Source organism: Sander lucioperca, chromosome 24 (genome assembly GCF_008315115.2).
Source record: "Sander lucioperca isolate FBNREF2018 chromosome 24, SLUC_FBN_1.2, whole genome shotgun sequence".
NCBI lineage: Eukaryota > Metazoa > Chordata > Actinopteri > Perciformes > Percidae > Sander > Sander lucioperca.
Window position 1 is genome coordinate 17,557,663 of NC_050196.1, and position 25,000 is coordinate 17,582,662.

A 25,000-nucleotide genomic window follows, 5' to 3' on the forward strand; every position below is an offset into this window, starting at 1 on the left:
AAATTAGGTATAATTTTATATAAATGAGTTTTTTTTTTAACCATATATTAAAAACGTAAGTGTAAAACTAGTGGTAATAGGTTGGAAAGAAGTTGGCTAAGAAGATGTAACACAGAATTGGGTGATCATTTAAACTTTATACACTATAACTAATTCTACCAAGAGACTTTTATTCAGTGCTACCTGTCTAACAGAGAGGATATCCTGCCTGTAAGACGCAGGCTGGCAGCTTTGAGGTTGATGCTTCTGCAGACTTTAGGTTGAAAGGTGTTGCAGATTGTTTGTTAAACACAAATTTTGTGATCTGGTTTGTGCCTGACGCCAGCTCAGACTCGTGTGGTTTTGGGGGTGTTAAAGTGCTCACATCTTCCGGAGAATAATTATTTATATCGCCCAGTGAAATAGGAAGTAGTGATACTCTTCTCAAGACAAAGAAGAAGCCATTTTAGATCAGAGCGGCGCTGCGTTTCAGTCGGTTCTCTTCTGGCTTCTGGTGTCTGATCATGGATCTGCGTTGGATCATCCTCCTGGTGTTTCTGGTGTTTGCTGAGGCCGAGAACGTCACCGTAGTCAAGGCAACGCTGGGTCAAAACGCCAACTTTACCTGCTCGGGGAACATTACAGACACATACTGGTACATTAAGATAAACAGCCAGATCAAAGGATCTATCGCCCGGACTTACTCAATGGATCCCAGTGATACAGAATATTACATTCATACAACTTTGAAAACCAAATATATTGCCATGGGAAACATATTTGAGATTACAAACATCACAGCAGAGGATCGCCGGCTTTACTTCTGTGCCAGAAAGGAAGGAGGCAACATGATTTTTAGAGACACTTTCCTCCTCGTTACAGGTAAGTACCAACACCTTCTCACTAATGTTTCTTTATCTATTTTAACTCTTGTGTTGTCTTCCCTCCGGCCGTGTCCTCTCACGTCAAAAACAGAAAATTAACACATTTTTTTGTCCCTTTTTTTTGACGTTTGACACATTTTCACACCACGCTCTTGCATGCTCAAGCACCGGTTGCAAGTCTGGTTTTGGTTTTTATTTTTGCCACAAGAGCAAATTAACTCACCGTCTAAATCACACACATATCTGTCAAGAAAGGGAGAGAAGGATGGGAGGATGAAAGGAGGATTTTACTGTCACAAGTTTGACTGTTTGTACATAAAAAATTACTCAAATTCATGAAAATAGTTGCGATTAATTTAATAGTTCACAACTAATTGATTAATCTTTGCAGCTTTAGTTCGTACACGACGCACAGACACAAGCGTGGTATCAACATATTTTGCTCTAAAGTAGCCGTGAACTTCAGACTGTTGGAAGGAAGTTGCAGAAATTGTTGGACGTGTTTTGACGGTTTAATTATTTTGTTAAACAATCTAACTTTGTGTGAAGCAGACGGAGGCCTCTCCATGTTCGTATTTGAGACCACAGCAGCTTTACCTCAATTTCTTACGCTCACGTTTGTCTCTTTTCTTTCTCTAGATGATCGTATAACTCCGTCCACCAACAACAACTCTGAAGGAAACGACCAACAGCAGCAGTACAGCTGCATACTGTGCCAGAGTGACGTCGTTTACAGCTCGTTGGCTCTGAATATCCTCCTCATCTTAGTGATAATAGGTGAGTCTGTTTTTACCAGCAGACTCTGTGGTCCACTGCTCTAAAAATAGACAGTTTCTGCATGTGTACGTCAGCTCAGAGGCGTCCTGTTGTCCTCTTATGAACTCCTTTTGTTTCTGCTGCTTCCTGAAAAACCAAAGTCATAGTTTTGTGCTTTCAGAGTTTTGTTGTTTCTTCAGAAATTCAGACGTCAGAAAGAAATGTTCAACCAATGAAATATGTGGATGTTAACCCTCTTCAGACGGACGGGTCGTATACGTGCCCAAAACGGCACCTCTGATTAATATTTGAATAATTTCATAACAATAACGCATAGAAACATACCGTCTTTTCCAGCTAAAAGCCAACTCTCCGGGCTTCGTGGTGGTGTCTTTGGTGTCTGTCTAGCCTTTACAGGAGGTTTTCTATCCAGCCTGGAACTTGTGCCTTTTTTCAGGATCGTTGTGCCATAAATCCAGACTCTTACATCCAAGATAGATACACTTTATGTCCATAATTTATGATTTTTCATCATTTCATCATCCGAGGTTTGTGAGTAGAGATAAGTAACTCGAACTCAGAATAGTAACGTGACAAAAGATCGTTTATTACCATTCTTAAAGCAGCCATATTCTGCTCATTTTCAGGTTCATAATTGTATTTTAAGGTTGTACCAGAATAGGTTTACATGGTTTAATTTTCTAAAAACACCATATTGTTGTTGTACTGCACCGCTCTCTCTCACTGCTGCAGCTCCTCTTTTCAGCTGGTCTCTGTTTTAGCTACAGAGTGAGACCTCTTTTCTTCTTCTTCTTCTGTACTATCTTTGATTGCACTTGCACATGCCCAGTAGCTCAGATGTAGATCATGTCAGCTAGCTAGCTCCATAGACAGTAAAAGAAAGGCTGTTTCTACAACTTCAGTCAGTTACAAGGCAGGATTAGCTGGGAGACTTCTAAATGAGGGCGCACATGGAAGTAGTTCTTTTGTAGATTATGGTGAACTTGTGTGTGTTGTAGCAGTGCTTTGCTATTGAGAACGAGGTAGCATTCTAGCGTTAGCATGCTAACGCTACGAGCTAATGGTTGCGGTTAGCCTGCTCGTTTCGGCTTGTGACGTCACAAGCCGTGCCGATTTTGACCAGCTCACCCAGAGACTGAAGGCAGGACACATTCAGAAACTGTATCTCACTCTAAACACCATGGATGGATTTATCAAAGTTTGTATGTGTGTGGAAGCACCAGAGACACTAAATATCACCCCAAATCCCAGAAAAAGTGTTTTTTTCATAATATGGGCACTTTAACGGTTCTACAGAGAAGAATGGCATCACTGTTTTTGAATTTTGGGATACATTTGGGCCTTGAAATGTAAATAGTTTGTCCTTTATATGAGTTATAATGTTCATTATGTTTATTTTTGCACTGGATGACTCCAAATATATATAGAACTGTTTTAGTAATAACACAAATGCTTGTGTAGCATTGCTGTGTGTGTGATTTCAATAAATATGACATTATTATTTTGAGTATTGGCATAAGTGAATGTCATGAGGGCAAAAGCGTCTGGACTTTTTTTAGAAAAAATGTATATATTTAGTCAACTGTATAAGTTATAATGTTTATTTCTTCACACTTTGACTCCCAAGACCAGTGTTGCCACAGTTACTTTGAAAAAGTAACTGTGGCTACTTTACAGATTACTTGATTTTAAAAGTAACTAAGTTAGATTACAAGTTACTTTATTAGTTATATTCTGCACCCCGCCGCCTCAACATAAAAATGACAACCGTGACAAAGCTGTCCTGTGAGGCAGCTCAGCGTTGCCAGTAGTAGGATCTAGTTTATTATGGCACGAAACGAAGGAGAGTCAATCGTGTTAAGGGCAGCATTTCCTCTACAACATACTGCCCCACCAACCTCTTCAACTCTCCCCCACTTACTGGTTTTGCACCGAAGTCCAGCCTTTGTTTGTTTGGGTGGTGGGGGACCTCCTGCTCTCTGCTTCGACCACCTGCTGGGTCTTGCTCTGTAAGTTTGACTGCAGTGCTGCGACTCCAAATGTTTCTTCTAATTTGACGTAGTGTTTTTGTATCTAGATAGCACTTTGTCACCACCAGCAGAGTGTACAACCAACCTTAATATTGCCATCTTTAGCTGACACAAACTCAAAATAGTGACTGTATTTCCAGCTAGAAAACACGCATCTCTCTCCTCCCTCCATTGTTGTTTACGTTTGTGTCGCTGCGTGGTACACGTGACCTGTCCTCATGATGAAAACGTGACCTGTCCTCATGATGAAAACGTGACCTGTCCCCATGATGAAAACGTGACCTGTCCCCATGATGAAAACGTGACCTGTCCCCATGATGAAAACGTGACCTGTCCTCATGCTGAAAACGTGACCTGTCCTCATGCTGAAAACGCAACAGGTTCTCACACTCATCTCGTAAAATATGGACGCTTGGTCAGGTGCCTTTGTCGTTCTTATTGATGCTAAAAGTCTCCTTTAGCGCTATAAGTAAACATGCTTGGTCGGGACTGTTGCCGTCCCTTTAGCGCTATAAGTAAACATATTGGTCGGGACTATTGCCGTCCCTTTAGCACTATAAGTAAACGCGACTATCGCCGTCCCTTTAGCGCTATAAGTAAACATGCTTGGTCGGGACTGTTGCCGTCCCTTTAGCGCTATAAGTAAACATATTGGTCGGGACTATTGCCGTCCCTTTAGCACTATAAGTAAACGCGACTATTGACGTCCCTTTTGACGCAGTTATGTTAAGGAAAAGGTCGTGGGTGGGCGTACGGTTCCGTGACACGCGGGAAGAACGGGATGGTTATGTTTAGGAAAGGGTCGTGGGTGGGCGTACGGTTCTGGGACACGCGGGAGGAAAATAAAAAGCGACTATAGCAAGCGTGACAAGCGGGATGCGAACACCGCTCTCCTGGGTGAAAGTCCTGTGATTGTTTGACCCATCCACCACCCCAACCAACCTCCTTACATACTACTCGCTAAATCCTCTCTAACTGCTGCTCTCCCCGGTGCGTTACACAAATACGCTGAAAGACGCCTTTTTCATCACATCAGACGCTGACAGCCACTGTCCAAACGTCCTTATTTTACGAGTTCGGAATGAGAACGGGTTGGAAAACGTGACCTGTCCTCATGCTGAAAACGTGACCTGTCCTCATCATGTCAGATTAGAGTAACGTGTTAGAAATAACGCGTTACCCGGCATCACTGCCCAAGACATATGAGAAGTGTTTTAGACAGGAGATTGGCTTAGCTCGGCTTGGCTGCGTGCTCCGCCGTCCGTCAACACCCAGCAGGTCTGGATTTGTTGCGGCACGGCTGCAGCCATGACTGACAGCTGTAGTTACGAGGACCCACGAGATCTCACGAATTCACATAGAATAGAACCACAAAACCAACAGCAGTTAGTTTCCATCCAGAGGAGTAGAGGGGAAACTACTCTGAGCTGTGTTTTCAAGGTGTAGTGCAGGGAGATATGATCCGCCGTGAGCACGCTGGATTTTATTTTGAAAAGTAACCGGATGTTTTATTTTGTTTCTGTGCTCGACTTCCTGTCCTCCACTATCTGCCGTGTGCTGAATTGCTGCGGAGCTCTCCGGCGTCCGGCAACAATAGAAGCTCTGCGTATCTGCTCCGGAGGGCTGGGACCGCCGGAGCTGGGACGGAGTCGGGGCTGCTATGGAGACGTATTACGTTTCGTGCACGCGCAGAGCGTACGCTCAAGTCGGCGTCTCCTCAGTGTGTTCTGAGGCATTTTTTGGACCTCAGGACCCGACTGATCAGTCCGACTGGCTTTACTGCCGACGGTCGGCCCGTCTGGCTGGTGTGTCAGGGCCTTAAAGAGGATCTAACTCACCTGATGTTCTGTTGGCAGGTTTGGTTTTTACTCTTCTGTGTTTGAAGAGGAAGAAGTGTAACCGTCAGCGGGCTGATCCGTCATCTTGCATCTATGAGAACCTGCAGGTAAACAAACTACTGCTATCGATACTGTAACTTTACTAATACTGCTGTTCCAACCAGAGCATGTGAGCGGGGAGTGCGAGCGGGTCTTAGAGCGCAGAGCGGCATTTTTAAAAGGACGGAGCGTCGCTCTATTTCCTGCTCCAATTTCGCTCCGCTCACACCACGAGTCTGAAGCGTGGAATCCATCTGTCTTGCACTGTCATCAACAGACTATTTTTTGGAGTTCAAAAAGTACTTCAAAAAGAAAGCGAGAAATCATACAGGTGTACTATTAAAAAACTAACTAACAGTGATAATGTGGAGACATCGTTTCAGTAAGTAAAGATTACTTTTGGAATCTAAAAAGGCACATCTCCCGAAAGCATGAAAGTGTGCTACGTGAACACGCTGGGAAGAAAGCAAAAGGTTAGCATGTTGTTGTTGCTCATTAGTTCTTTAGGAGGTAAGGCTGTGGTCTAAGCTAAAAGTGATATACAACCTTTTTTGGAGCGAGCGGGGGGCGATTTGAGTGGAGCGCGAAGCAAACTGCGTTGAGCGCTCCAGTCTAAAATAACGTTAACTCAAACGTAATGGGAAAAGCAGGCTACAGCTAAATTAAGACTTCACAGTAATAACAATAAAGACAAGTATTGAGTGATTGTATTTTAAATGAGCACAAGTAAAGTAGAACTGACGTAACAGCTGTTATATATGTTAGGTGTTTGTTATATATGTTAACGGTTATTTTCACGTTTTATTTTGAGGGTCTTTTAAAGTTATTACATGCTGTCTCAGCTAGCAGTTAGCCGAATTAGCTGTTAGCTAAACTAACGTTAGCTTGCCTGTGGAGGCTAACGGCAGACCGCTGCAATCAGCTAGCGGTTAGCCGAATTAGCCGTTAGCTAAACTAACGTTAACTTGCCTATGGAGGCTAACAGCAGACCGCTGCAATCAGCTAGCGGTTAGCCGAATTAGCTGTTAGCTAATCTAACATTAGCTTGGCTGTCGACCGGAAGCGTGGAACAGATCGTGCAGTGTCGTAAATCCTCGTACAACAGCGAATGCGCAAACATTTTGCGCATGTGCAGAACGGATCGTGCAGGCAGAACGGATCGTGTACCGACAGAGCGGCCGGATGTACCTTTGAGCGGGGGAGCGGAGGGGTGAACACGTCCGTGAGCGATGAGCTGAGATTCTCACCGCTCCACTCCGCTCATATGCTCTGGTTCATACACTGTCTCACTCCCATTGCGTCAAAAAACAGACTCTTAGTAAGGGCCCTTTGGTGGTATTTGATAATGAAATTATTCTAACACTTTCATAATACTCGCTACCGTTGTCGCTCTTTATGTTATCTTCCTAAGAGGAAGAAGTGTAACCGTCAGCGGACTGATCCGTCATCTTGCATCTATGCAAACCAAGAGACTCTGGAGATGCCGCAGGTAAACAAACTACTGCTATCTATACTGTAATATTACTAATACACCCAGGGTTCAAAATTAGCACCATTTACCAGCCAAATGCTGGTAAAATATACACTTGGCTGGTAGATTTGCTTCACTCACCAGCCAAAAAACAATGGTAATCCTTTGAGTGGCTGGTAAAATTTGAACATTCACTAGCCATTTGGCTGGTGGACGAAAAAGTTAATTTTGAACCCTGAATACACCCCCCAATATCGTGTACGTCTCCTCTACAACACCACGGACGACGATAGACTCATCTTGGAGGTTGAAAAATATAATCAGTAGGGCTGTCAGCATTAAGGCGTTAATGCTGACAGCCCTAACATATATATATATATATATATATATATATGTATATGTTAGGGCTGTCAGCATTAAGGCGTTAATCGCGATGCGATTAAGGGCTGAGCATAATGCGTTCATTTTTTTTAATCGTATTAATCGCATGCCTCCATTTATTAATTTATTTTCACTTCACTCGGCTTTGCGTCGTGCCTAACAGGCGACTATTTTGCCGTACTTCCTCGTAACACTTCCTGCTGCTGCAGGAATAGCAACGCCGATTTCGGTGCCTCATTCTGGAGCCACTGATATGTCTGCTCTTCTCTCTGATGCTCTGAAACAGACGATACAGGCAACACAAACACCGCTGCACGTGACGCTAGTTAACACTATACTCAACAGCAGCTAACGTTAGCCTACCGCTAGCTAGTTAACACTATACTCGACAGCAGCTAACGTTAGCCTACCGCTAGCTAGTTAACACTATACTCGACAGCAGCTAACGTTAGCCTACCGCTAGCTAGTTAACACTATACTCGACAGCAGCTAACGTTAGCCTACCGCTAGCTAGTTAACACTATACTCGACAGCAGCTAAAGTTAGCCTACCGCTAGCTAGTTAACACTATACTCAACAGCAGCTAACGTTAGCCTACCGCTAGCTAGTTAACACTATACTCGACAGCAGCTAACGTTATCCTACCGCTAGCTAGTAGCTGGATTAAACATGGTTAAAATGCTGACAGCTAACGCTAAACGGTGTAAAGTTTGTCTGTGTTTCACTGTAGAGGATTCAACACCAGGATGTAACAATCTGCAGCTGCCGTTGTCGGAAAAACACAGACGGTGCGTTCAATGAAACTGGTAATTTACAGCCTCGTGGTGCATTCAAAGTTGTTGTTAAATTCGAATGTGTGACTAGATTAAATATATAATAAACAAATACAAATCTTAAGTTCATAAAGTAACTTTCTTTGCATTCATTTGATTCCCAATCAAGATCCACTGGTAAGAATGGCTTTTGATTGTTAATATGGACTTAAAAACTGTTCTGAAATGCAAAATAATAGAATTTTAATCGTGATAAAACGTGATTAATCGCGATTAACTATAGAAATTCAACGATTAATCGCGATTAAGAAAATTTAATCGTTTGACAGCCCTAATAATCAGACATCCCAGACCTTAATTTTTAAGGACAATGCCAGTAAAGACAAGCATGGAGTTTAACTGTAGGAGTGCTTGGAGTGGAAGGTACATGCTAGCTTAATAATCACAGTGATTGTTCTGTACAGTTCTTGTAGAGTCAACAAAATCTGCAAGTCAGGCAGCAAGACGCTCCTCTTCTGAGACGCTCCCGGTGTGGCGGAGGACGGAACAAAACCGGAACGCAGCACGGACGCCGTGCCCAGTGGAGAATGGGCGTTAGGGTTGATAGTGACACGCGGGAGAGGAACCATGGTCTACTGGATGAAAGTCCTGCGTTGTTTGACCCATCCACCCATCCACTCCCCCGGCTTGTTTTGGACCAGAAGCCGAACAGCTCGCATCACTGTATTATCCTAAATAACCAAAAACTGCTGAGCTGGGAAGATGTAATTAAATACAAAAACATCTGTCTGGTGTATAAAATTCTGCATAACACAGCTCCTCCCCCTTTGAATTCTTTTATAACCCAACGTGATAACATCAGTCACATTACCAGAAGCACCGCAGGAAAAGCACATTTGGCTAATTATCATTTTCTGTTACGGCATTACAAAACTGGAATTCATTGCCAACTACAATCAAAGATATACATACATATTCCACCTTCACAAAATACCTTAAAACATGGCAGTCTGATAACTATAACTGTACACATTAATCTGTCAGATGTGATGTGTGTTGGATGTGACCAAAGAATTTCTAATAAGGGAAGAAGTTCCTCTCTCTCGTTACTTCCGGCTTCTGAACTGGTTGCAGTTCCACCAGAGTTCCATATAGGGGGCGCTCACAGGCCAGTGCAGAATGAATGGGACTCTATGGAGCTGTACCCCTCAAAATCCACTTTTCTCAGGATATAATTTTTTGTCTAGTAATTTGAATGTTGCATTTGAAAGGGGAGGCTAAGAAAATACACACTGCTGCGTGTTAGATTTTTTTAAAGTGGCTTTTTTGTTCTAAAAAGCCTTTTAAAATGTCAATGACGTCATACACATATACGGCCAGAGATTCTGCTTTACGGCGAGCTCTGAGTCACTTTGTAGTATATGACCATTCTATAACTTTCTATAAACTTTGCTTAAAGGTTTGTTATAAGGGAGTCCTATGAACTTTACTCTACACTTACTGAGAACATCTGGAAATTGTTAACATGAGTAGGGGTCCCCCCAAGACAGAAGAGACCTTTTTTGGAGTTGTGCCAGATAACAGGCTTCGATTGGCCAGTTCATATACTCACACATACACCCTCCCACTTTAGGTCATACAATGCATAGGATATATATGTTGCTCACACAAAGGAAAGTCAGAGCGACAGAATTTGAAGATTGGGCTGGTCGTCTCTCCAGATATCCATGGGTCTGTTAAATTGATGCTGAATCTTTGCTTGTAATAAACCTTTTTATAATCAAGATCAGTGTCGGCGGATTCCTCTTCATACAGCATCACAGCATTACTATTTAAGACACCACAACTTCCTTTGTTCTCTCGAGGCATCGACAACACAGCTGACAGGTTAGACTCTCCCTGTCAATACACATGCTAGGTATGCTAATGTTTTAAAGACCACGCCGAAATATTCAATCTGACATTCTGGTTCTGCTTCGGATGCCGTCAAACGGGATCTCCGATCGTAATCAGTCCTTCACTGACCAATCAGCATTCATTAGCAGAATGCTAGCGTGTTATGGGCAACAACGACTCAACCTGTAACAAATCAAAAGGGCATAAGTACTCGTTCATTCAACTTTTGACCTATAATCCATGTTGAACTTGCAAAAACTACAATCAAATCTGAGATTTCTCAACGCCAATCAGGCGAAAGAGACAAATTTAGCCGTCTAGATCCATAGGGTCCCATTCATTTTGCACTGGACCGTGATCACCCCCAGTGGAACTCTGGTGGAACTACAACCAAAGTAGGTACAATGGGGCTTAATAGGGAGTGGAACGGCTTTCCGTAGACGGGCTTTGATGTGACGTAGTCATTGTTGCTGTCGCTCCATCTCTGCTGCCTGCCTCCGTTATGTCTTGCATGTGCTTCAGTGTGGCCTCTTGAGACTCTTCTCTTTTCTTTTGTCTCCTTCATATTGTATTAACTGCATGGACTGCTTTAATGCCATTGCCATTATTTGTGCTTGTCTGTTTGTGTGCCACTTTTTTGTATGTTTTGACCCTTTCTGTTTAGGCCTGCTCTTGTTATTATAGATGTAATGTAACTGATTTTAATGTGTTAATCATTGTATTTTAGGATGCCTATTGTCAGCTGGCCGGGGACTACATGTTACGGTTTAGGAATATTTCTGTTTCCAGTTTGTTCATTTCTGTTGTCTTTATTGTTTATTTGTGCATGTTCCCCGTGTTTGTATATTCTGTATATTTCTGTTATCTCCTGGTTTATAGTGTATTTTTTGGTTAATTCCTGTGTTCTGTGTTCTGTGTTGTCAAGTTACTGTGTTTAGTTGATTTCAGGTGTTTGTCAGTGGTTCCTGTTTCCTGTTTTATTTTGATAGTCTGTTTTCTGTCCTGTCATGTCTAGTTTTACTTTTTGTGTTCCCGCCTTTGTTGATTGTCCTGCCCCGCCCTGATGTGTTTCACTTGTCGTGTCACCTGTCCCTCATTTGTTCATTACCTCATGTATTTAACCTCTGTGTTCCCTTTGTCTCTTATCAGATCGTTTTGTATCCCCTTGTGTCAGTTTGTGTGTCCGTGTCAGTCAGTTTTCCGTGTCTCCTTTTTCTCCCCGGTCTTGGTTTTTGCCTGCGGCTCACAGGACTCCCTAGATTTGTTTTTTGGTGGAAATAAATCTTTGAGTTTCAACGCTGCTCCTGCCTGCCTCTCTTTCTCTGCGTTTGGGTCCTTTTTCCCCTGCTGACTGCAACACTACAGCTGGAAATTAGCCGTTGAGGCTAAAGCTGCTCCTTTTACTGTATAGTTCATTAAATAGGACTGTCCACGACATTATAAACTAAACTGAACTAAACCAACCTGCCTCCTTTTCAGTCTTTCTGTTAGGGAAAAATTATGATACATACTTATTCTCTGATTATTATTAAATCTGTTTGCATTATAACAAGACAAAACACTGTTGCTGCTGTCGCCGTCTGGTATCTGGGAGCCACCGACTCTTGTATCATGATTTATTGCATTTCGCTTGCTCACTTTATTATAAAAACCAGAGCTTTTCGTTAGGTCACTTCTGTATTCATGCTGTGTGTACTGTAACTGCCTCCTTGTTGGGTTCTCAAGTAAAATGAACTTTGATATATCTTCAGTGGCCCTGTCTATTATTTGCTTTCATAATACTCGCTACAGTTGTCGCTCTTTATGTTATCTTACAGCGCCACGGCTGAGCTGTTGCTCTGCCCGGTGCGTCCCAAACAGACGCTAAAGGGTGATTTTTGTGCATCGGTATCTGACTCTGAGAGCCACTGACCAAGCAGTACAAGGAGATCCAGCTCTTTTGCACCAGCTGTTGCTTCTTCAGAGACTGTTTACTGCTGGCCTCAGCTGCCTCCAAACCCCTGAAAGAAAGAAAAAGACAAAAACAGACTTCTAGTTGAGCCAGAAGAAAATGTGGAGACCTGTCAAGTTGTTTGGGTTGTCCCGATCTTGGAAAGACCGCCTTAAACATGGTTTTTAATTTTTTTTTTAGTTTCTTTCTTCGGTCCAGTTGTTTGCAGATGATGAACTCCTAAATATATCAACTCTGAATCACATACATTCAAGTCTAATGTTTCTCCACTTTTTGTTTTCAGATAAATTATCTTTCTTAACATTTATTTCGTCTTGATTTTGGCTCCTTAAACCTGATCAGGCATACACAGGTTTTAAGGCGGTATAAGATGTAATGTGGCTGAGCTACAGTTTATGATGAATTTTGATTGTACTGTTTGTAATTTATGAAAACCTTCAGGTTTGTGTTTGTGTTTGTATGCATTTCTTTCTTCGGTTCGGTTGTTTGCAGATGATGAACTATTAAATGTTTACAACCACTTTTTGGTGTTTTCAGATAAATTATTTAACATTTAGTTTGTCCTGACTTTTGTCCCTTAAATGCCCCCAAACTAATTCTGCCAAGAGACTTTTATTCAATGTTTTTACCTGTCTAACAGAGAGGATATCCTGCCTGTAAGACGCAGACTGGCAGCTTTGAGGTTGATGCTTCTGCAGACTTTAGGTTGAAAGGTTTTGCATGTTGTTGTTTGTTAAACAAAATAATCTGATTGTTGTGGTCTGATTTGTGCTGCTCAGTGTGTCTAATGCCAGCTCAGACTCTTGTGGTTTTGGGGATGTTAAAGTGCTCACATCTTCAGCAGAATAATTATTTATATCGCTCTGTGAAATAGGAAGTAATGACACTCTTCTCAAGACAAAGAAGAAGCCATTTTAGATCAGAGTGGCGCTGCGTTTCAGGCGGTTCTCTTCTGGTTTCTGGTGTCTGATCATGGATCTGCGTTGGATCATCCTCCCGGTGTTTCTGGTGTTTGCTGAGGCCGAGAACGTCACTGTAGTCAAGGCAAGGCTGGGTCAAAACGCCATCTTTACCTGCTCAGGGGAAACTAAAGACACATACTGGTACATTAAGATTAGCAGCCAGGTCAAAAGATTAATCGCTCGGACCCTCGGTACAGATGATACCCAGTATTACATTAATTCAACTTTGAAAACCAAATATATTGCCATGGGAAACATATTTGAGATTACAAACATCACAGCAGAGGATCGCCGGCTTTACTTCTGTGCCAGAAAGGAACGAGGCAACATCATTTTTAAAGACACTTTTGTCCTCATTTCAGGTAAGTACCAACACCTTCTCACTAATGTTTCTTTATCTTTTTGAACCGGCCGTGTCCTCTCGCGTCAAAAATAGAAAATTAACACTTCTTTTGACACTTTTCTTTCCAATATATTTGTCTCTTTTTTCAATGTTTGACACACCACGCTCTTGCATGCTCAAGCACTGGTTGCAAGTCTGGTATTGGTTTTTATTTTTGCCACAAGAGGAAATTAACTCACCGTCTAAATCACATATACTTCTGTCAAGAAAGGGAGAGAAGCAAGGAAGGATTCAGTTTACTGTCACAAGTTTGATTGTTTCTACATAAAGAATTACTCAAACTCATGAAAATAGTTGTGATTAATTTAATAGTTGACAACTAATTGATTAATCTTTGCAGCTTTAGTTTGTACACGACGCACAGACACAAGCGTGGTATCAAAATATTTTGCTCTAAAGTAGCCGTGAACTTCAGACTGTTGGAAGGAAGTTGCAGAAATTGTTGGACGTGTTTTGACGGTTTAATTATTTTGTTAAACAATCTAACTTTGTGTGAAGCAGACGGAGGCCTCTCCATGTTCGTATTTGAGACCACAGCAGCTTTGCCTCAGTTTCTTACGCTCACATTTGTCACTTTTCTTTCTCTAGATGATCCTATAACTCCATCCACCAACAACAACTCTGAAGGAAACGACCAACAGCAGCAGTACAGCTGCATAATGTGCCAGAGTGACGTCGTTTACAGCTCGTTGGCTCTGAATATCCTCCTCATCTTAGTGATAATAGGTGAGTCTGTTTTTACCAGCGGACTCTGTGGTCCACTGCTCTAAAAATAGACAGTTTCTGCATGTGTACGTCAGCTCAGAGGCATCCTGTTGTCCTGTTATGAACTCCTTTTGTTTCTGCTGCTTCCTGCAAACCAAAGTCATAGTTTTGTGCTTTCAGAGTTTTGTTGTTTCTTCAGAAATTCAGACATCAGAAAGAAATGTTCAACCAATAAAATCTGTGGATGATAAACATTCATGGAGGATCTGACTCACCTGATGCTCTGTTGGCAGGTTTGGTTTTTACTTTCCTGTGTTTGAAGAGGAAGAAGTGTAACCGTCAGGGGACTGATCCGTCATCTTGCATCTATGAGAACCTGCAGGTAAACAAACTACTGCTATCTGTACTGTAATATTACTAATACTGCTGTTTCAACACTGTCTCACTCCCTTTGCGTCAAAAAACAGACACTTAGTAAGGGCCCTTTGGTGGTATTTGATAATGAAATTATTCTAACACTTTCATAATACTTGCTTCCGTTGTCGCTCTTTATGTTATCTTCCTAAGAGGAAGAAGTGTAACCGTCAGGGGACTGATCCGTCATCTTGCATCTATGAGAACCAAGAGACTCTGGAGATGCCAACGGTAAACAAACTACTGCTATCTATACTGTAATATTACTAATACTGCTGTTTCAACACTGTCTCACTCCCTTTGCGTCAAAAAACAGACACTTAGTAAGGGCCCTTTGGTGGTATTTGATAATGAAATTATTCTAACACTTTCATAATACTTGCTTCCGTTGTCGCTCTTTATGTTATCTTCCTAAGAGGAAGAAGTGTAACCGTCAGGGGACTGATCCGTCATCTTGCATCTATGAGAACCAAGAGACTCTGGAGATGCCAACGGTAAACAAACTACTGCTATCTATACTGTAATATTACTAATACTGCTGTTTCAACACAGTCTCACTCCCATTGCGTCAAAAAACAGACGCTTAGTGAGGGCCCTTTGGTGGTATTTCCTAACGCAAAAAGTGTCCGTTAGCGTCTCACGCTCTGGATGCCCCGTATACTTTACTTACTGCGTCTGCTGTGTGTTTCAGTACGAGGAGATCCAGGTCAGAAATTTTCCACCGGCTGTTGCTTCTTCAGAGACTATTTACTGCTGGCCTCAGCTGCCTCCAAACCCCTGAAAGAAAGAAAAAGACAACAACAAGCAGACTTCAGGTTGAGCCAGAAGAAAATGTGGAGACCTGACAAGTTGTTTGGGTTGTCCCAATCTTGGAAAGACCGCCTTAAACATGGTTTATAATTTGTTTTTAGTTTCTTTCTTCGGTCCAGTTGTTTGCAGATGATGAACTCTTAAATGTTTACGATCACATAAAACGTTTCTCCACTTTTTTGTGTTTTCAGATAAATTATTTAACATTTAGTTCGTCCTGACTTTTGTCCCTTAAATGCCCCCAAACTAATTCTGCCAAGAGACTTTTATTCAATGCTTTTACCTGTCTAACAGAGAGGATATCCTGCCTGTAAGACCCAGACTGGCAGCTTTGAGGTTGATGCTTCTGCAGACTTTAGGTTGAAAGGTTTTGCATGTTGTTGTTTGTTAAACAAAATAATCTGATTGTTGTGGTCTGATTTGTGCTGCTCAGTGTGTCTAATGCCAGCTCAGACTCTTGTGGTTTTGGGGATGTTAAAGTGCTCACATCTTCAGAAGAATAATTATTTATATCGCTCTGTGAAATAGGAAGTAATGACACTCTTCTCAAGACAAAGAAGAAGCCATTTTAGATCAGAGCGGCGCTGCGTTTCAGTCGGTTCTCTTCTGGTTTCTGGTGTCTGATCATGGATCTGCGTCGGATCATCCTCCCGGTGTTTCTGTTGTTTGTTGAGGCCGAGAACGTCACCGTAGTCAAGGCAAGGCTGGGTCAAAACGCCATCTTTACCTGCTCAGGGGAAACTACAGACACATACTGGTACACACAGATAAACAGCCAGATCAAAGGACCAATCGCTCGGACCCTCGGTACAGATGATACCCAGTATTACATTAATTCAACTTTGAAAACCAAATATATTGCCATGGGAAACATATTTGAGATTACAAACATCACAGCAGAGGATCGCCGGCTTTACTTCTGTGCCAGAAAGGAACGAGGCAACATCATTTTTAAAGACACTTTTGTCCTCGTTTCAGGTAAGTACCAACACCTTCTTACTAATGTTTCTTTATCTTTTTGAACCGGCCGTGTCCTCTCGCGTCAAAAATAGAAAATTAACACTTCTTTTGACACTTTTCTTTCCAATATATTTGTCTCTTTTTTCAATGTTTGACACACCACGCTCTTGCATGCTCAAGCACTGGTTGCAAGTCTGGTTTTGGTTTTTATTTTTGCCACAAGAGGAAATTAACTCACCGTCTAAATCACACACACTTCTGTCAAGAAAGGGAGAGAAGCAAGGAAGGATTCAGTTTACTGTCACAAGTTTGATTGTTTTTACATAAAGAATTACTCAAACTCATGAAAATAGTTGTGATTAATTTAATAGTTGACAACTAATTGATTAATCTTTGCAGCTTTAGTTTGTACACGACGCACAGACACAAGCGTGGTATCAAAATATTTTGCTCTAAAGTAGCCGTGAACTTCAGACTGTTGGAAGGAAGTTGCAGAAATTGTTGGACGTGTTTTGACGGTTTAATTATTTTGTTAAACAATCTAACTTTGTGTGAAGCAGACGGAGGCCTCTCCATGTTCGTATTTGAGACCACAGCAGCTTTGCCTCAGTTTCTTACGCTCACGTTTGTCTCTTTTCTTTCTCTAGATGATCCTATAACTCCGTCCACCAACAACAACTCTGAAGGAAATGACCAACAGCAGCAGTACAGCTGCATAATGTGCCAGAGTGACGTCGTTTACAGCTCGTTGGCTCTGAATATCCTCCTCATCTTAGTGATAATAGGTGAGTCTGTTTTTACCAGCGGACTCTGTGGTCCACTGCTCTAAAAATACAGACAGTTTCTGCATGTGTACGTCAGCTCAGAGGCATCCTGTTGTCCTGTTATGAACTTCTTTTGTTTCTGCTGCTTCCTGCAAACCAAAGTCATAGTTTTGTGCTTTCAGAGTTTTGTTGTTTCTTCAGAAATTCAGACATCAGAAAGAAATGTTCAACCAATAAAATCTGTGGATGTTAAACATTCACGGAGGATCTGACTCACCTGATGCTCTGTTGGCAGGTTTGGTTTTTACTTTCCTGTGTTTGAAGAGGAAGAAGTGTAACCGTCAGGGGACTGATCCGTCATTTTGCATCTATGAGAACCCGCAGGTAAACAAACTACTGCTATCTGTACTGTAATATTACTAATACTGCTGTTTCAACACAGTCTCACTCCCATTGCGTCAAAAAACAGACACTTAGTAAGGGCCCTTTGGTGGTATTTGATAATGAAATTATTCGAACACTTTCATAATACTCGCTACCGTTGTCGCTCTTTATGTTATCTTACAGCGCCACGGCCGAGCTATTGCTCTGCCCGGTGCATCCCAAATAGACGCTAAAGGGTGATTTTTGTGCATCGGTATCTGACTCTGAGAGCCACTGACCAAGCGTCAGTATGTGACGGGTTGGGAGTGAGTATGGGTTGACTCGTGCCCTGTATACTATACTTACTGCGTCTGCTGTGTGTTTCAGTACGAGGAGATCCAGCTCAGAAATTTTCCACCGGCTGTTGCTTCTTCAGAGACTGTTTACTGCTGGTCTCAGCTGCCTCCAAACCCCTGAGAGAAAGAAAAAGACAAAAACAGACTTCTAGTTGAGCCAGAAGAAAATGTGGAGACCTGTCAAGTTGTTTGGGTTGTCCCGATCTTGGAAAGACCGCCTTAAACATGGTTTTTAATTTTTTTTTAGTTTCTTTCTTCGGTCCAGTTGTTTGCAGATGATGAACTCCTAAATATATCAACTCTGAATCACATACATTCAAGTCTAATGTTTCTCCACTTTTTGGTTTTCAGATAAATTATCTTTCTTAACATTTATTTCGTCTTGATTTTGGCTCCTTAAACCTGATCAGGCATACACAGGTTTTAAGGCGGTATAAGATGTAATGTGGCTGAGCTACAGTTTATGATCATTTTGATTGTACTGTTTGTAATTTATGAACAACTTCAGATTTGTGTTTGTGTTTGTATGCGTTTCTTTCTTCGGTTCGGTTGTTTGCAGATGATGAACTCTTAAATGTTTACAATCACATAAAAAGTTACTCGACTTTTTTGTGTTTTCAGATAAATTATTTAAAGTAGCCATATTATGCTCATTTTCAGGTTCATAATTGTATTTTAATGTTGTACCAGAATAGGTTTACATGGTTTAATTTTCTAAAAACACCATATTTTTGTTGTACTGCACCGCTCTCTCTCACTGCTCCTCTTTTCAGCTGGTCTCTGTTTTAGCTACAGAGTGAGACCTCTTTTCTTCTTCTTCTTCTGTACTATCTTTGATTGCACTCGCACATGCCCAGTAGCTCAGATGTAGATCATGTCAGCTAGCTAGCTCCATAGACAGTAAAAGAAAGGCTGTTTCTACAACTTCGGTCAGTTACAAGGCAGGATTAGCTGGGAGACTTCTAAATGAGGGCGCACATGGAAGTAGTTCTTTTGTAGATTATGGTGAACTTGTGTGTGTTGTAGCAGTGCTTTGCTATTGAGAACGAGGTAGCATGCTAGCGTTAGCATTAGCGTTAGCATTAGCATGCTAATGCTACGAGCTAATGGTTGCGGTTAGCCTGCTCGTTTCAGCTAGTGACGTAGAAAGCCGTGCCGATTTTGACCAGCTCACCCAGAGACTGAAGGCAGGACACATTCAGAAACCGTATCTCACTCTAAACAGCATGGATGGTTTTTTCAAACTTTGTATGTGTGTGGAAGCACCAGAGACACAAAATAACTCCCCAAATCCCAGAAAAAAGTGTTTTTTTCATAATACGGGCACTTTAACATTTAGTTTGTCCTCACTTTTGTCCCTTTAATGCCCCCAAACTAATGCTGCTAAGAGACTTTTGTTCAATGCTTATTGTCTCTTTTTTGACACATTTTTTCAATGTTTTTGTCCCTTTTTTTGACGTTTGACACATTTTCTCACCATGCTCTTGCATGCTCAAGCACCGGTTGCAAGTCTGGTTTTGGTTTTTATTTTTGCCACACTTTTTTGTTTTCAGATAAATTATTTAACATTTAGTTTGTCCTGACTTTTGTCCCTTAAATGCCCCCAAAGTAATTCTGCCAAGAGACTTTTGTTCAATGCTTTTTAAGGTTTTTGAAGACAGGATACCCTGCCTGTTAGACGCAGACTGGCAGCATTGAGGTTGACACAAAAGAATAAATGTGTTGATGCTTCTGCAGCCTTTAGTTTGAAAGTTGTTGCAGGAGTTTAAACAAAATAATCTGATTGTTGTGGTCTGGTTTGTGCTGCTCAGTGTATCTAATGCCAGCTCAGACTCTTGTGGTTTTGGGGGTGTTAAAGTGCTCACATCTTCAGCAGAATAATTATTTATATTGCCCAGTGAAATAGGAAGTAATGACACTCTTCTCAAGACAAAGAAGAAGCCATTTTAGATCAGAGCGGCGCTGCGTTTCAGTCGGTTCTCTTCTGGTTTCTGGTGTCTGATCATGGATCTGCGTCGGATCATCCTCCCGGTGTTTCTGGTGTTTGCTGAGGCCGAGAACGTGACCGTAGTCAAGGCAACGCTGGGTCAAAACGCCACCTTTACCTGCTCAGGGGAAACTGCAGACACATTCTGGTTCATAGAGATTAGCAGCCAGGTCAAAGGATTAATCGTCCGGACCCTCGGTACAGATGATACCCAGTATTACATTTATCCCGAAACCAAATATATTGCTAAGGGAAACGTATTGGAGATTACAAACATCACAGCAGAGGATCGCCGGCTTTACTTCTGTGCCAGAAGGGAACGAGGCAACATGACTTTTACAGACACTTTTCTCCTCGTTTCAGGTAAGTACCAACACCTTCTCACTAATGTTTCTTTATCTTTTTGAAACGGCCGTGTCCTCTCACATCAAAAATAGAAAATTAACACTTTTTTTGACACTTTTTTCAATGTTTTTGTCTCTTTTTTTGATGTTTGGCACATTTTCTCACCATGCTCTTGCACAGACACAAGCGTGGTATCAAAATAATTCGCTCTAAAGTAGCCGAGAACTTCAGACTGTTGGAGGATCAGAAATTTAGAAAATTGCTCAAATTATTCAATACTGCAATGGTCAATTTTGTAATTTTCTAAATTTCTGATCCTCTGAATAAAAACAGAAAATTGGAAAAAGAGGTTAAAGATCCAATTTTTTAATTTGTCAAGGCGGGGAAAAAAATGAAAAATTGGATATTGGAACCCATTTTTCTGTTTTTCCAAATGTCCGTTTGTGCTTCGAAAATTGAACTGATAAGCGTTACACTGACCGAGAACGTCAGTTAAAACGGCCTATGTATTAAAAAATTGTCGGGTTTAAATCAGGCTCGGGCTCATAATTACAGTCAATGTGCCGGGCCGGGCTCGGACACTACGTGCACGGGCTCGGGGTAGGGTCGGGCTTGATTTTTTTTGGGCCCGATCTAAGCTCTACTCTCCATGTTCGTATTTTGAGACCACAGCAGCTTTGCCTCAATTTCTTACGCTCACATTTGTCTTTTCTTTCTCTAGATGATCCTATAACTCCGTCCACCACCAACAGCTCTGAAGGAAACGACCAACAGCAGCAGTACAGCTGCATACTGTGCCAGAGTGACGTCGTTTACAGCTCGTTGACTCTGAATATCCTCCTCATCTTAGTGATAATAGGTGAGTCTGTTTTTACCAGCGGACTCTGTGGTCCACTGCTCTAAAAATACAGACAGTTTCTGCATGTGTACGTCAGCTCAGAGGCATCCTGTTGTCCTGTTATGAACTTCTTTTGTTTCTGCTGCTTCCTGCAAACCAAAGTCATAGTTTTGTGCTTTCAGAGTTTTGTTGTTTCTTCAGAAATTCAGACATCAGAAAGAAATGTTCAACCAATAAAATCTGTGGATGTTAAACATTCACGGAGGATCTGACTCACCTGATGCTCTGTTGGCAGGTTTGGTTTTTACTTTCCTGTGTTTGAAGAGGAAGAAGTGTAACCGTCAGGGGACTGATCCGTCATTTTGCATCTATGAGAACCCGCAGGTAAACAAACTACTGCTATCTGTACTGTAATATTACTAATACTGCTGTTTCAACACAGTCTCACTCCCATTGCGTCAAAAAACACTTAGTAAGGCCTTTGGTGGTATTTGATAATGAAATTATTCGAACACTTTCATAATACTCGCTACCGTTGTCGCTCTTTATGTTATCTTACAGCGCCACGGCCGAGCTATTGCTCTGCCCGGTGCATCCCAAATAGACGCTAAAGGGTGATTTTTGTGCATCGGTATCTGACTCTGAGAGCCACTGACCAAGCGTCAGTATGTGACGGGTTGGGAGTGAGTATGGGTTGACTCGTGCCCTGTATACTATACTTACTGCGTCTGCTGTGTGTTTCAGTACGAGGAGATCCAGCTCAGAAATTTTCCACCGGCTGTTGCTTCTTCAGAGACTGTTTACTGCTGGTCTCAGCTGCCTCCAAACCCCTGAGAGAAAGAAAAAGACAAAAACAGACTTCTAGTTGAGCCAGAAGAAAATGTGGAGACCTGTCAAGTTGTTTGGGTTGTCCCGATCTTGGAAAGACCGCCTTAAACATGGTTTTTAATTTTTTTTTAGTTTCTTTCTTCGGTCCAGTTGTTTGCAGATGATGAACTCCTAAATATATCAACTCTGAATCACATACATTCAAGTCTAATGTTTCTCCACTTTTTGGTTTTCAGATAAATTATCTTTCTTAACATTTATTTCGTCTTGATTTTGGCTCCTTAAACCTGATCAGGCATACACAGGTTTTAAGGCGGTATAAGATGTAATGTGGCTGAGCTACAGTTTATGATCATTTTGATTGTACTGTTTGTAATTTATGAACAACTTCAGATTTGTGTTTGTGTTTGTATGCGTTTCTTTCTTCGGTTCGGTTGTTTGCAGATGATGAACTCTTAAATGTTTACAATCACATAAAAAGTTACTCGACTTTTTTGTGTTTTCAGATAAATTATTTAAAGTAGCCATATTATGCTCATTTTCAGGTTCATAATTGTATTTTAATGTTGTACCAGAATAGGTTTACATGGTTTAATTTTCTAAAAACACCATATTTTTGTTGTACTGCACCGCTCTCTCTCACTGCTCCTCTTTTCAGCTGGTCTCTGTTTTAGCTACAGAGTGAGACCTCTTTTCTTCTTCTTCTTCTGTACTATCTTTGATTGCACTCGCACATGCCCAGTAGCTCAGATGTAGATCATGTCAGCTAGCTAGCTCCATAGACAGTAAAAGAAAGGCTGTTTCTACAACTTCGGTCAGTTACAAGGCAGGATTAGCTGGGAGACTTCTAAATGAGGGCGCACATGGAAGTAGTTCTTTTGTAGATTATGGTGAACTTGTGTGTGTTGTAGCAGTGCTTTGCTATTGAGAACGAGGTAGCATGCTAGCGTTAGCATTAGCGTTAGCATTAGCATGCTAATGCTACGAGCTAATGGTTGCGGTTAGCCTGCTCGTTTCAGCTAGTGACGTAGAAAGCCGTGCCGATTTTGACCAGCTCACCCAGAGACTGAAGGCAGGACACATTCAGAAACCGTATCTCACTCTAAACAGCATGGATGGTTTTTTTCAAACTTTGTATGTGTGTGGAAGCACCAGAGACACAAAATAACTCCCCAAATCCCAGAAAAAAGTGTTTTTTTCATAATACGGGCACTTTAACATTTAGTTTGTCCTCACTTTTGTCCCTTTAATGCCCCCAAACTAATGCTGCTAAGAGACTTTTGTTCAATGCTTATTGTCTCTTTTTTGACACATTTTTTCAATGTTTTTGTCCCTTTTTTTGACGTTTGACACATTTTCTCACCATGCTCTTGCATGCTCAAGCACCGGTTGCAAGTCTGGTTTTGGTTTTTATTTTTGCCACACTTTTTTGTTTTCAGATAAATTATTTAACATTTAGTTTGTCCTGACTTTTGTCCCTTAAATGCCCCCAAAGTAATTCTGCCAAGAGACTTTTGTTCAATGCTTTTTAAGGTTTTTGAAGACAGGATACCCTGCCTGTTAGACGCAGACTGGCAGCATTGAGGTTGACACAAAAGAATAAATGTGTTGATGCTTCTGCAGCCTTTAGTTTGAAAGTTGTTGCAGGAGTTTAAACAAAATAATCTGATTGTTGTGGTCTGGTTTGTGCTGCTCAGTGTATCTAATGCCAGCTCAGACTCTTGTGGTTTTGGGGGTGTTAAAGTGCTCACATCTTCAGCAGAATAATTATTTATATTGCCCAGTGAAATAGGAAGTAATGACACTCTTCTCAAGACAAAGAAGAAGCCATTTTAGATCAGAGCGGCGCTGCGTTTCAGTCGGTTCTCTTCTGGTTTCTGGTGTCTGATCATGGATCTGCGTCGGATCATCCTCCCGGTGTTTCTGGTGTTTGCTGAGGCCGAGAACGTGACCGTAGTCAAGGCAACGCTGGGTCAAAACGCCACCTTTACCTGCTCAGGGGAAACTACAGACACATTCTGGTTCATAAAGATTAGCAGCCAGGTCAAAGGATTAATCGTCCGGACCCTCGGTACAGACTTTACCCAGTATTACATTTATCCCGAAACCAAATATATTGCTAAGGGAAACGTATTGGAGATTACAAACATCACAGCAGAGGATCGCCGGCTTTACTTCTGTGCCAGAAGGGAACGAGGCAACATGACTTTTACAGACACTTTTCTCCTCGTTTCAGGTAAGTACCAACACCTTCTCACTAATGTTTCTTTATCTTTTTGAAACGGCCGTGTCCTCTCACATCAAAAATAGAAAATTAACACTTTTTTTGACACTTTTTTCAATGTTTTTGTCTCTTTTTTTGATGTTTGGCACATTTTCTCACCATGCTCTTGCACAGACACAAGCGTGGTATCAAAATAATTCGCTCTAAAGTAGCCGAGAACTTCAGACTGTTGGAGGATCAGAAATTTAGAAAATTGCTCAAATTATTCAATACTGCAATGGTCAATTTTGTAATTTTCTAAATTTCTGATCCTCTGAATAAAAACAGAAAATTGGAAAAAGAGGTTAAAGATCCAATTTTTTAATTTGTCAAGGCGGGAAAAAAAATGAAAAATTGGATATTGGAACCCATTTTTCTGTTTTTCCAAATGTCCGTTTGTGCTTAGAAAATTGAACTGATAAGCGTTACACTGACCGAGAACGTCAGTTAAAACGGCCTATGTATTAAAAAATTGTCGGGTTTAAATCAGGCTCGGGCTCATAATTACAGTCAATGTGCCGGGCCGGGCTCGGACACTACGTGCACGGGCTCGGGGTAGGGTCGGGCTTGATTTTTTTTGGGCCCGATCTAAGCTCTACTCTCCATGTTCGTATTTTGAGACCACAGCAGCTTTGCCTCAATTTCTTACGCTCACATTTGTCTTTTCTTTCTCTAGATGATCCTATAACTCCGTCCACCACCAACAGCTCTGAAGGAAACGACCAACAGCAGCAGTACAGCTGCATACTGTGCCAGAGTGACGTCGTTTACAGCTCGTTGGCTCTGAACATCCTCCTCATCTTAGTGATAATAGGTGAGTCTGTTTTTACCAGCGGACTCTGTGGTCCACTGCTCTAAAAATACAGACAGTTTCTGCATGTGTACGTCAGCTCAGAGGCGTCCTGTTGTCCTCTTATGAACTCCTTTTGTTTCTGCTGCTTCTTGCAAAACTAAATTCATAGTTTTGTGCTTTCAGAGTTTTG

General features: G+C 41.6%; 2 protein-coding genes across 6 annotated transcripts; both read left to right on the forward strand.

Moving 5' to 3' along the window:
• Positions 1–438: 438 nt before the first annotated feature.
• LOC116062392 lies at positions 439–21,983 on the forward strand. Of its 5 annotated transcripts, none has more exons than XM_035998389.1 (5): positions 439–696; positions 19,948–20,106; positions 20,810–20,947; positions 21,222–21,310; positions 21,671–21,983. In XM_035998389.1, exons 1-5 carry the CDS (start codon positions 504–506, stop codon positions 21,758–21,760), a joined length of 669 nt encoding a protein of 222 aa, XP_035854282.1. In that variant the 5' UTR covers positions 439–503; the 3' UTR covers positions 21,761–21,983. The 5 variants fall into 5 exon arrangements, with proteins under 5 accessions (XP_035854282.1, XP_031172931.2, XP_035854284.1 ...); XM_031317071.2 differs by lacking the exons at positions 19,948–20,106; positions 20,810–20,947; positions 21,222–21,310; positions 21,671–21,983 and adding exons at positions 13,179–13,343; positions 16,921–17,058; positions 17,333–17,421; positions 17,788–18,100; XM_035998391.1 differs by lacking the exons at positions 19,948–20,106; positions 20,810–20,947; positions 21,222–21,310; positions 21,671–21,983 and adding exons at positions 13,179–13,343; positions 13,973–14,110; positions 14,383–14,427; positions 14,663–14,726.
• Positions 21,984–23,206: 1,223 nt separating this feature from the next.
• On the forward strand, positions 23,207–24,946 carry LOC118494426. The gene is made up of 2 exons (XM_035998394.1): positions 23,207–23,990; positions 24,694–24,946. The coding sequence occupies exons 1-2, from the start codon at positions 23,645–23,647 to the stop codon at positions 24,873–24,875; spliced, it is 528 nt and encodes a 175-aa protein (XP_035854287.1). The 5' UTR covers positions 23,207–23,644; the 3' UTR covers positions 24,876–24,946.
• Positions 24,947–25,000: the final 54 nt, after the last annotated feature.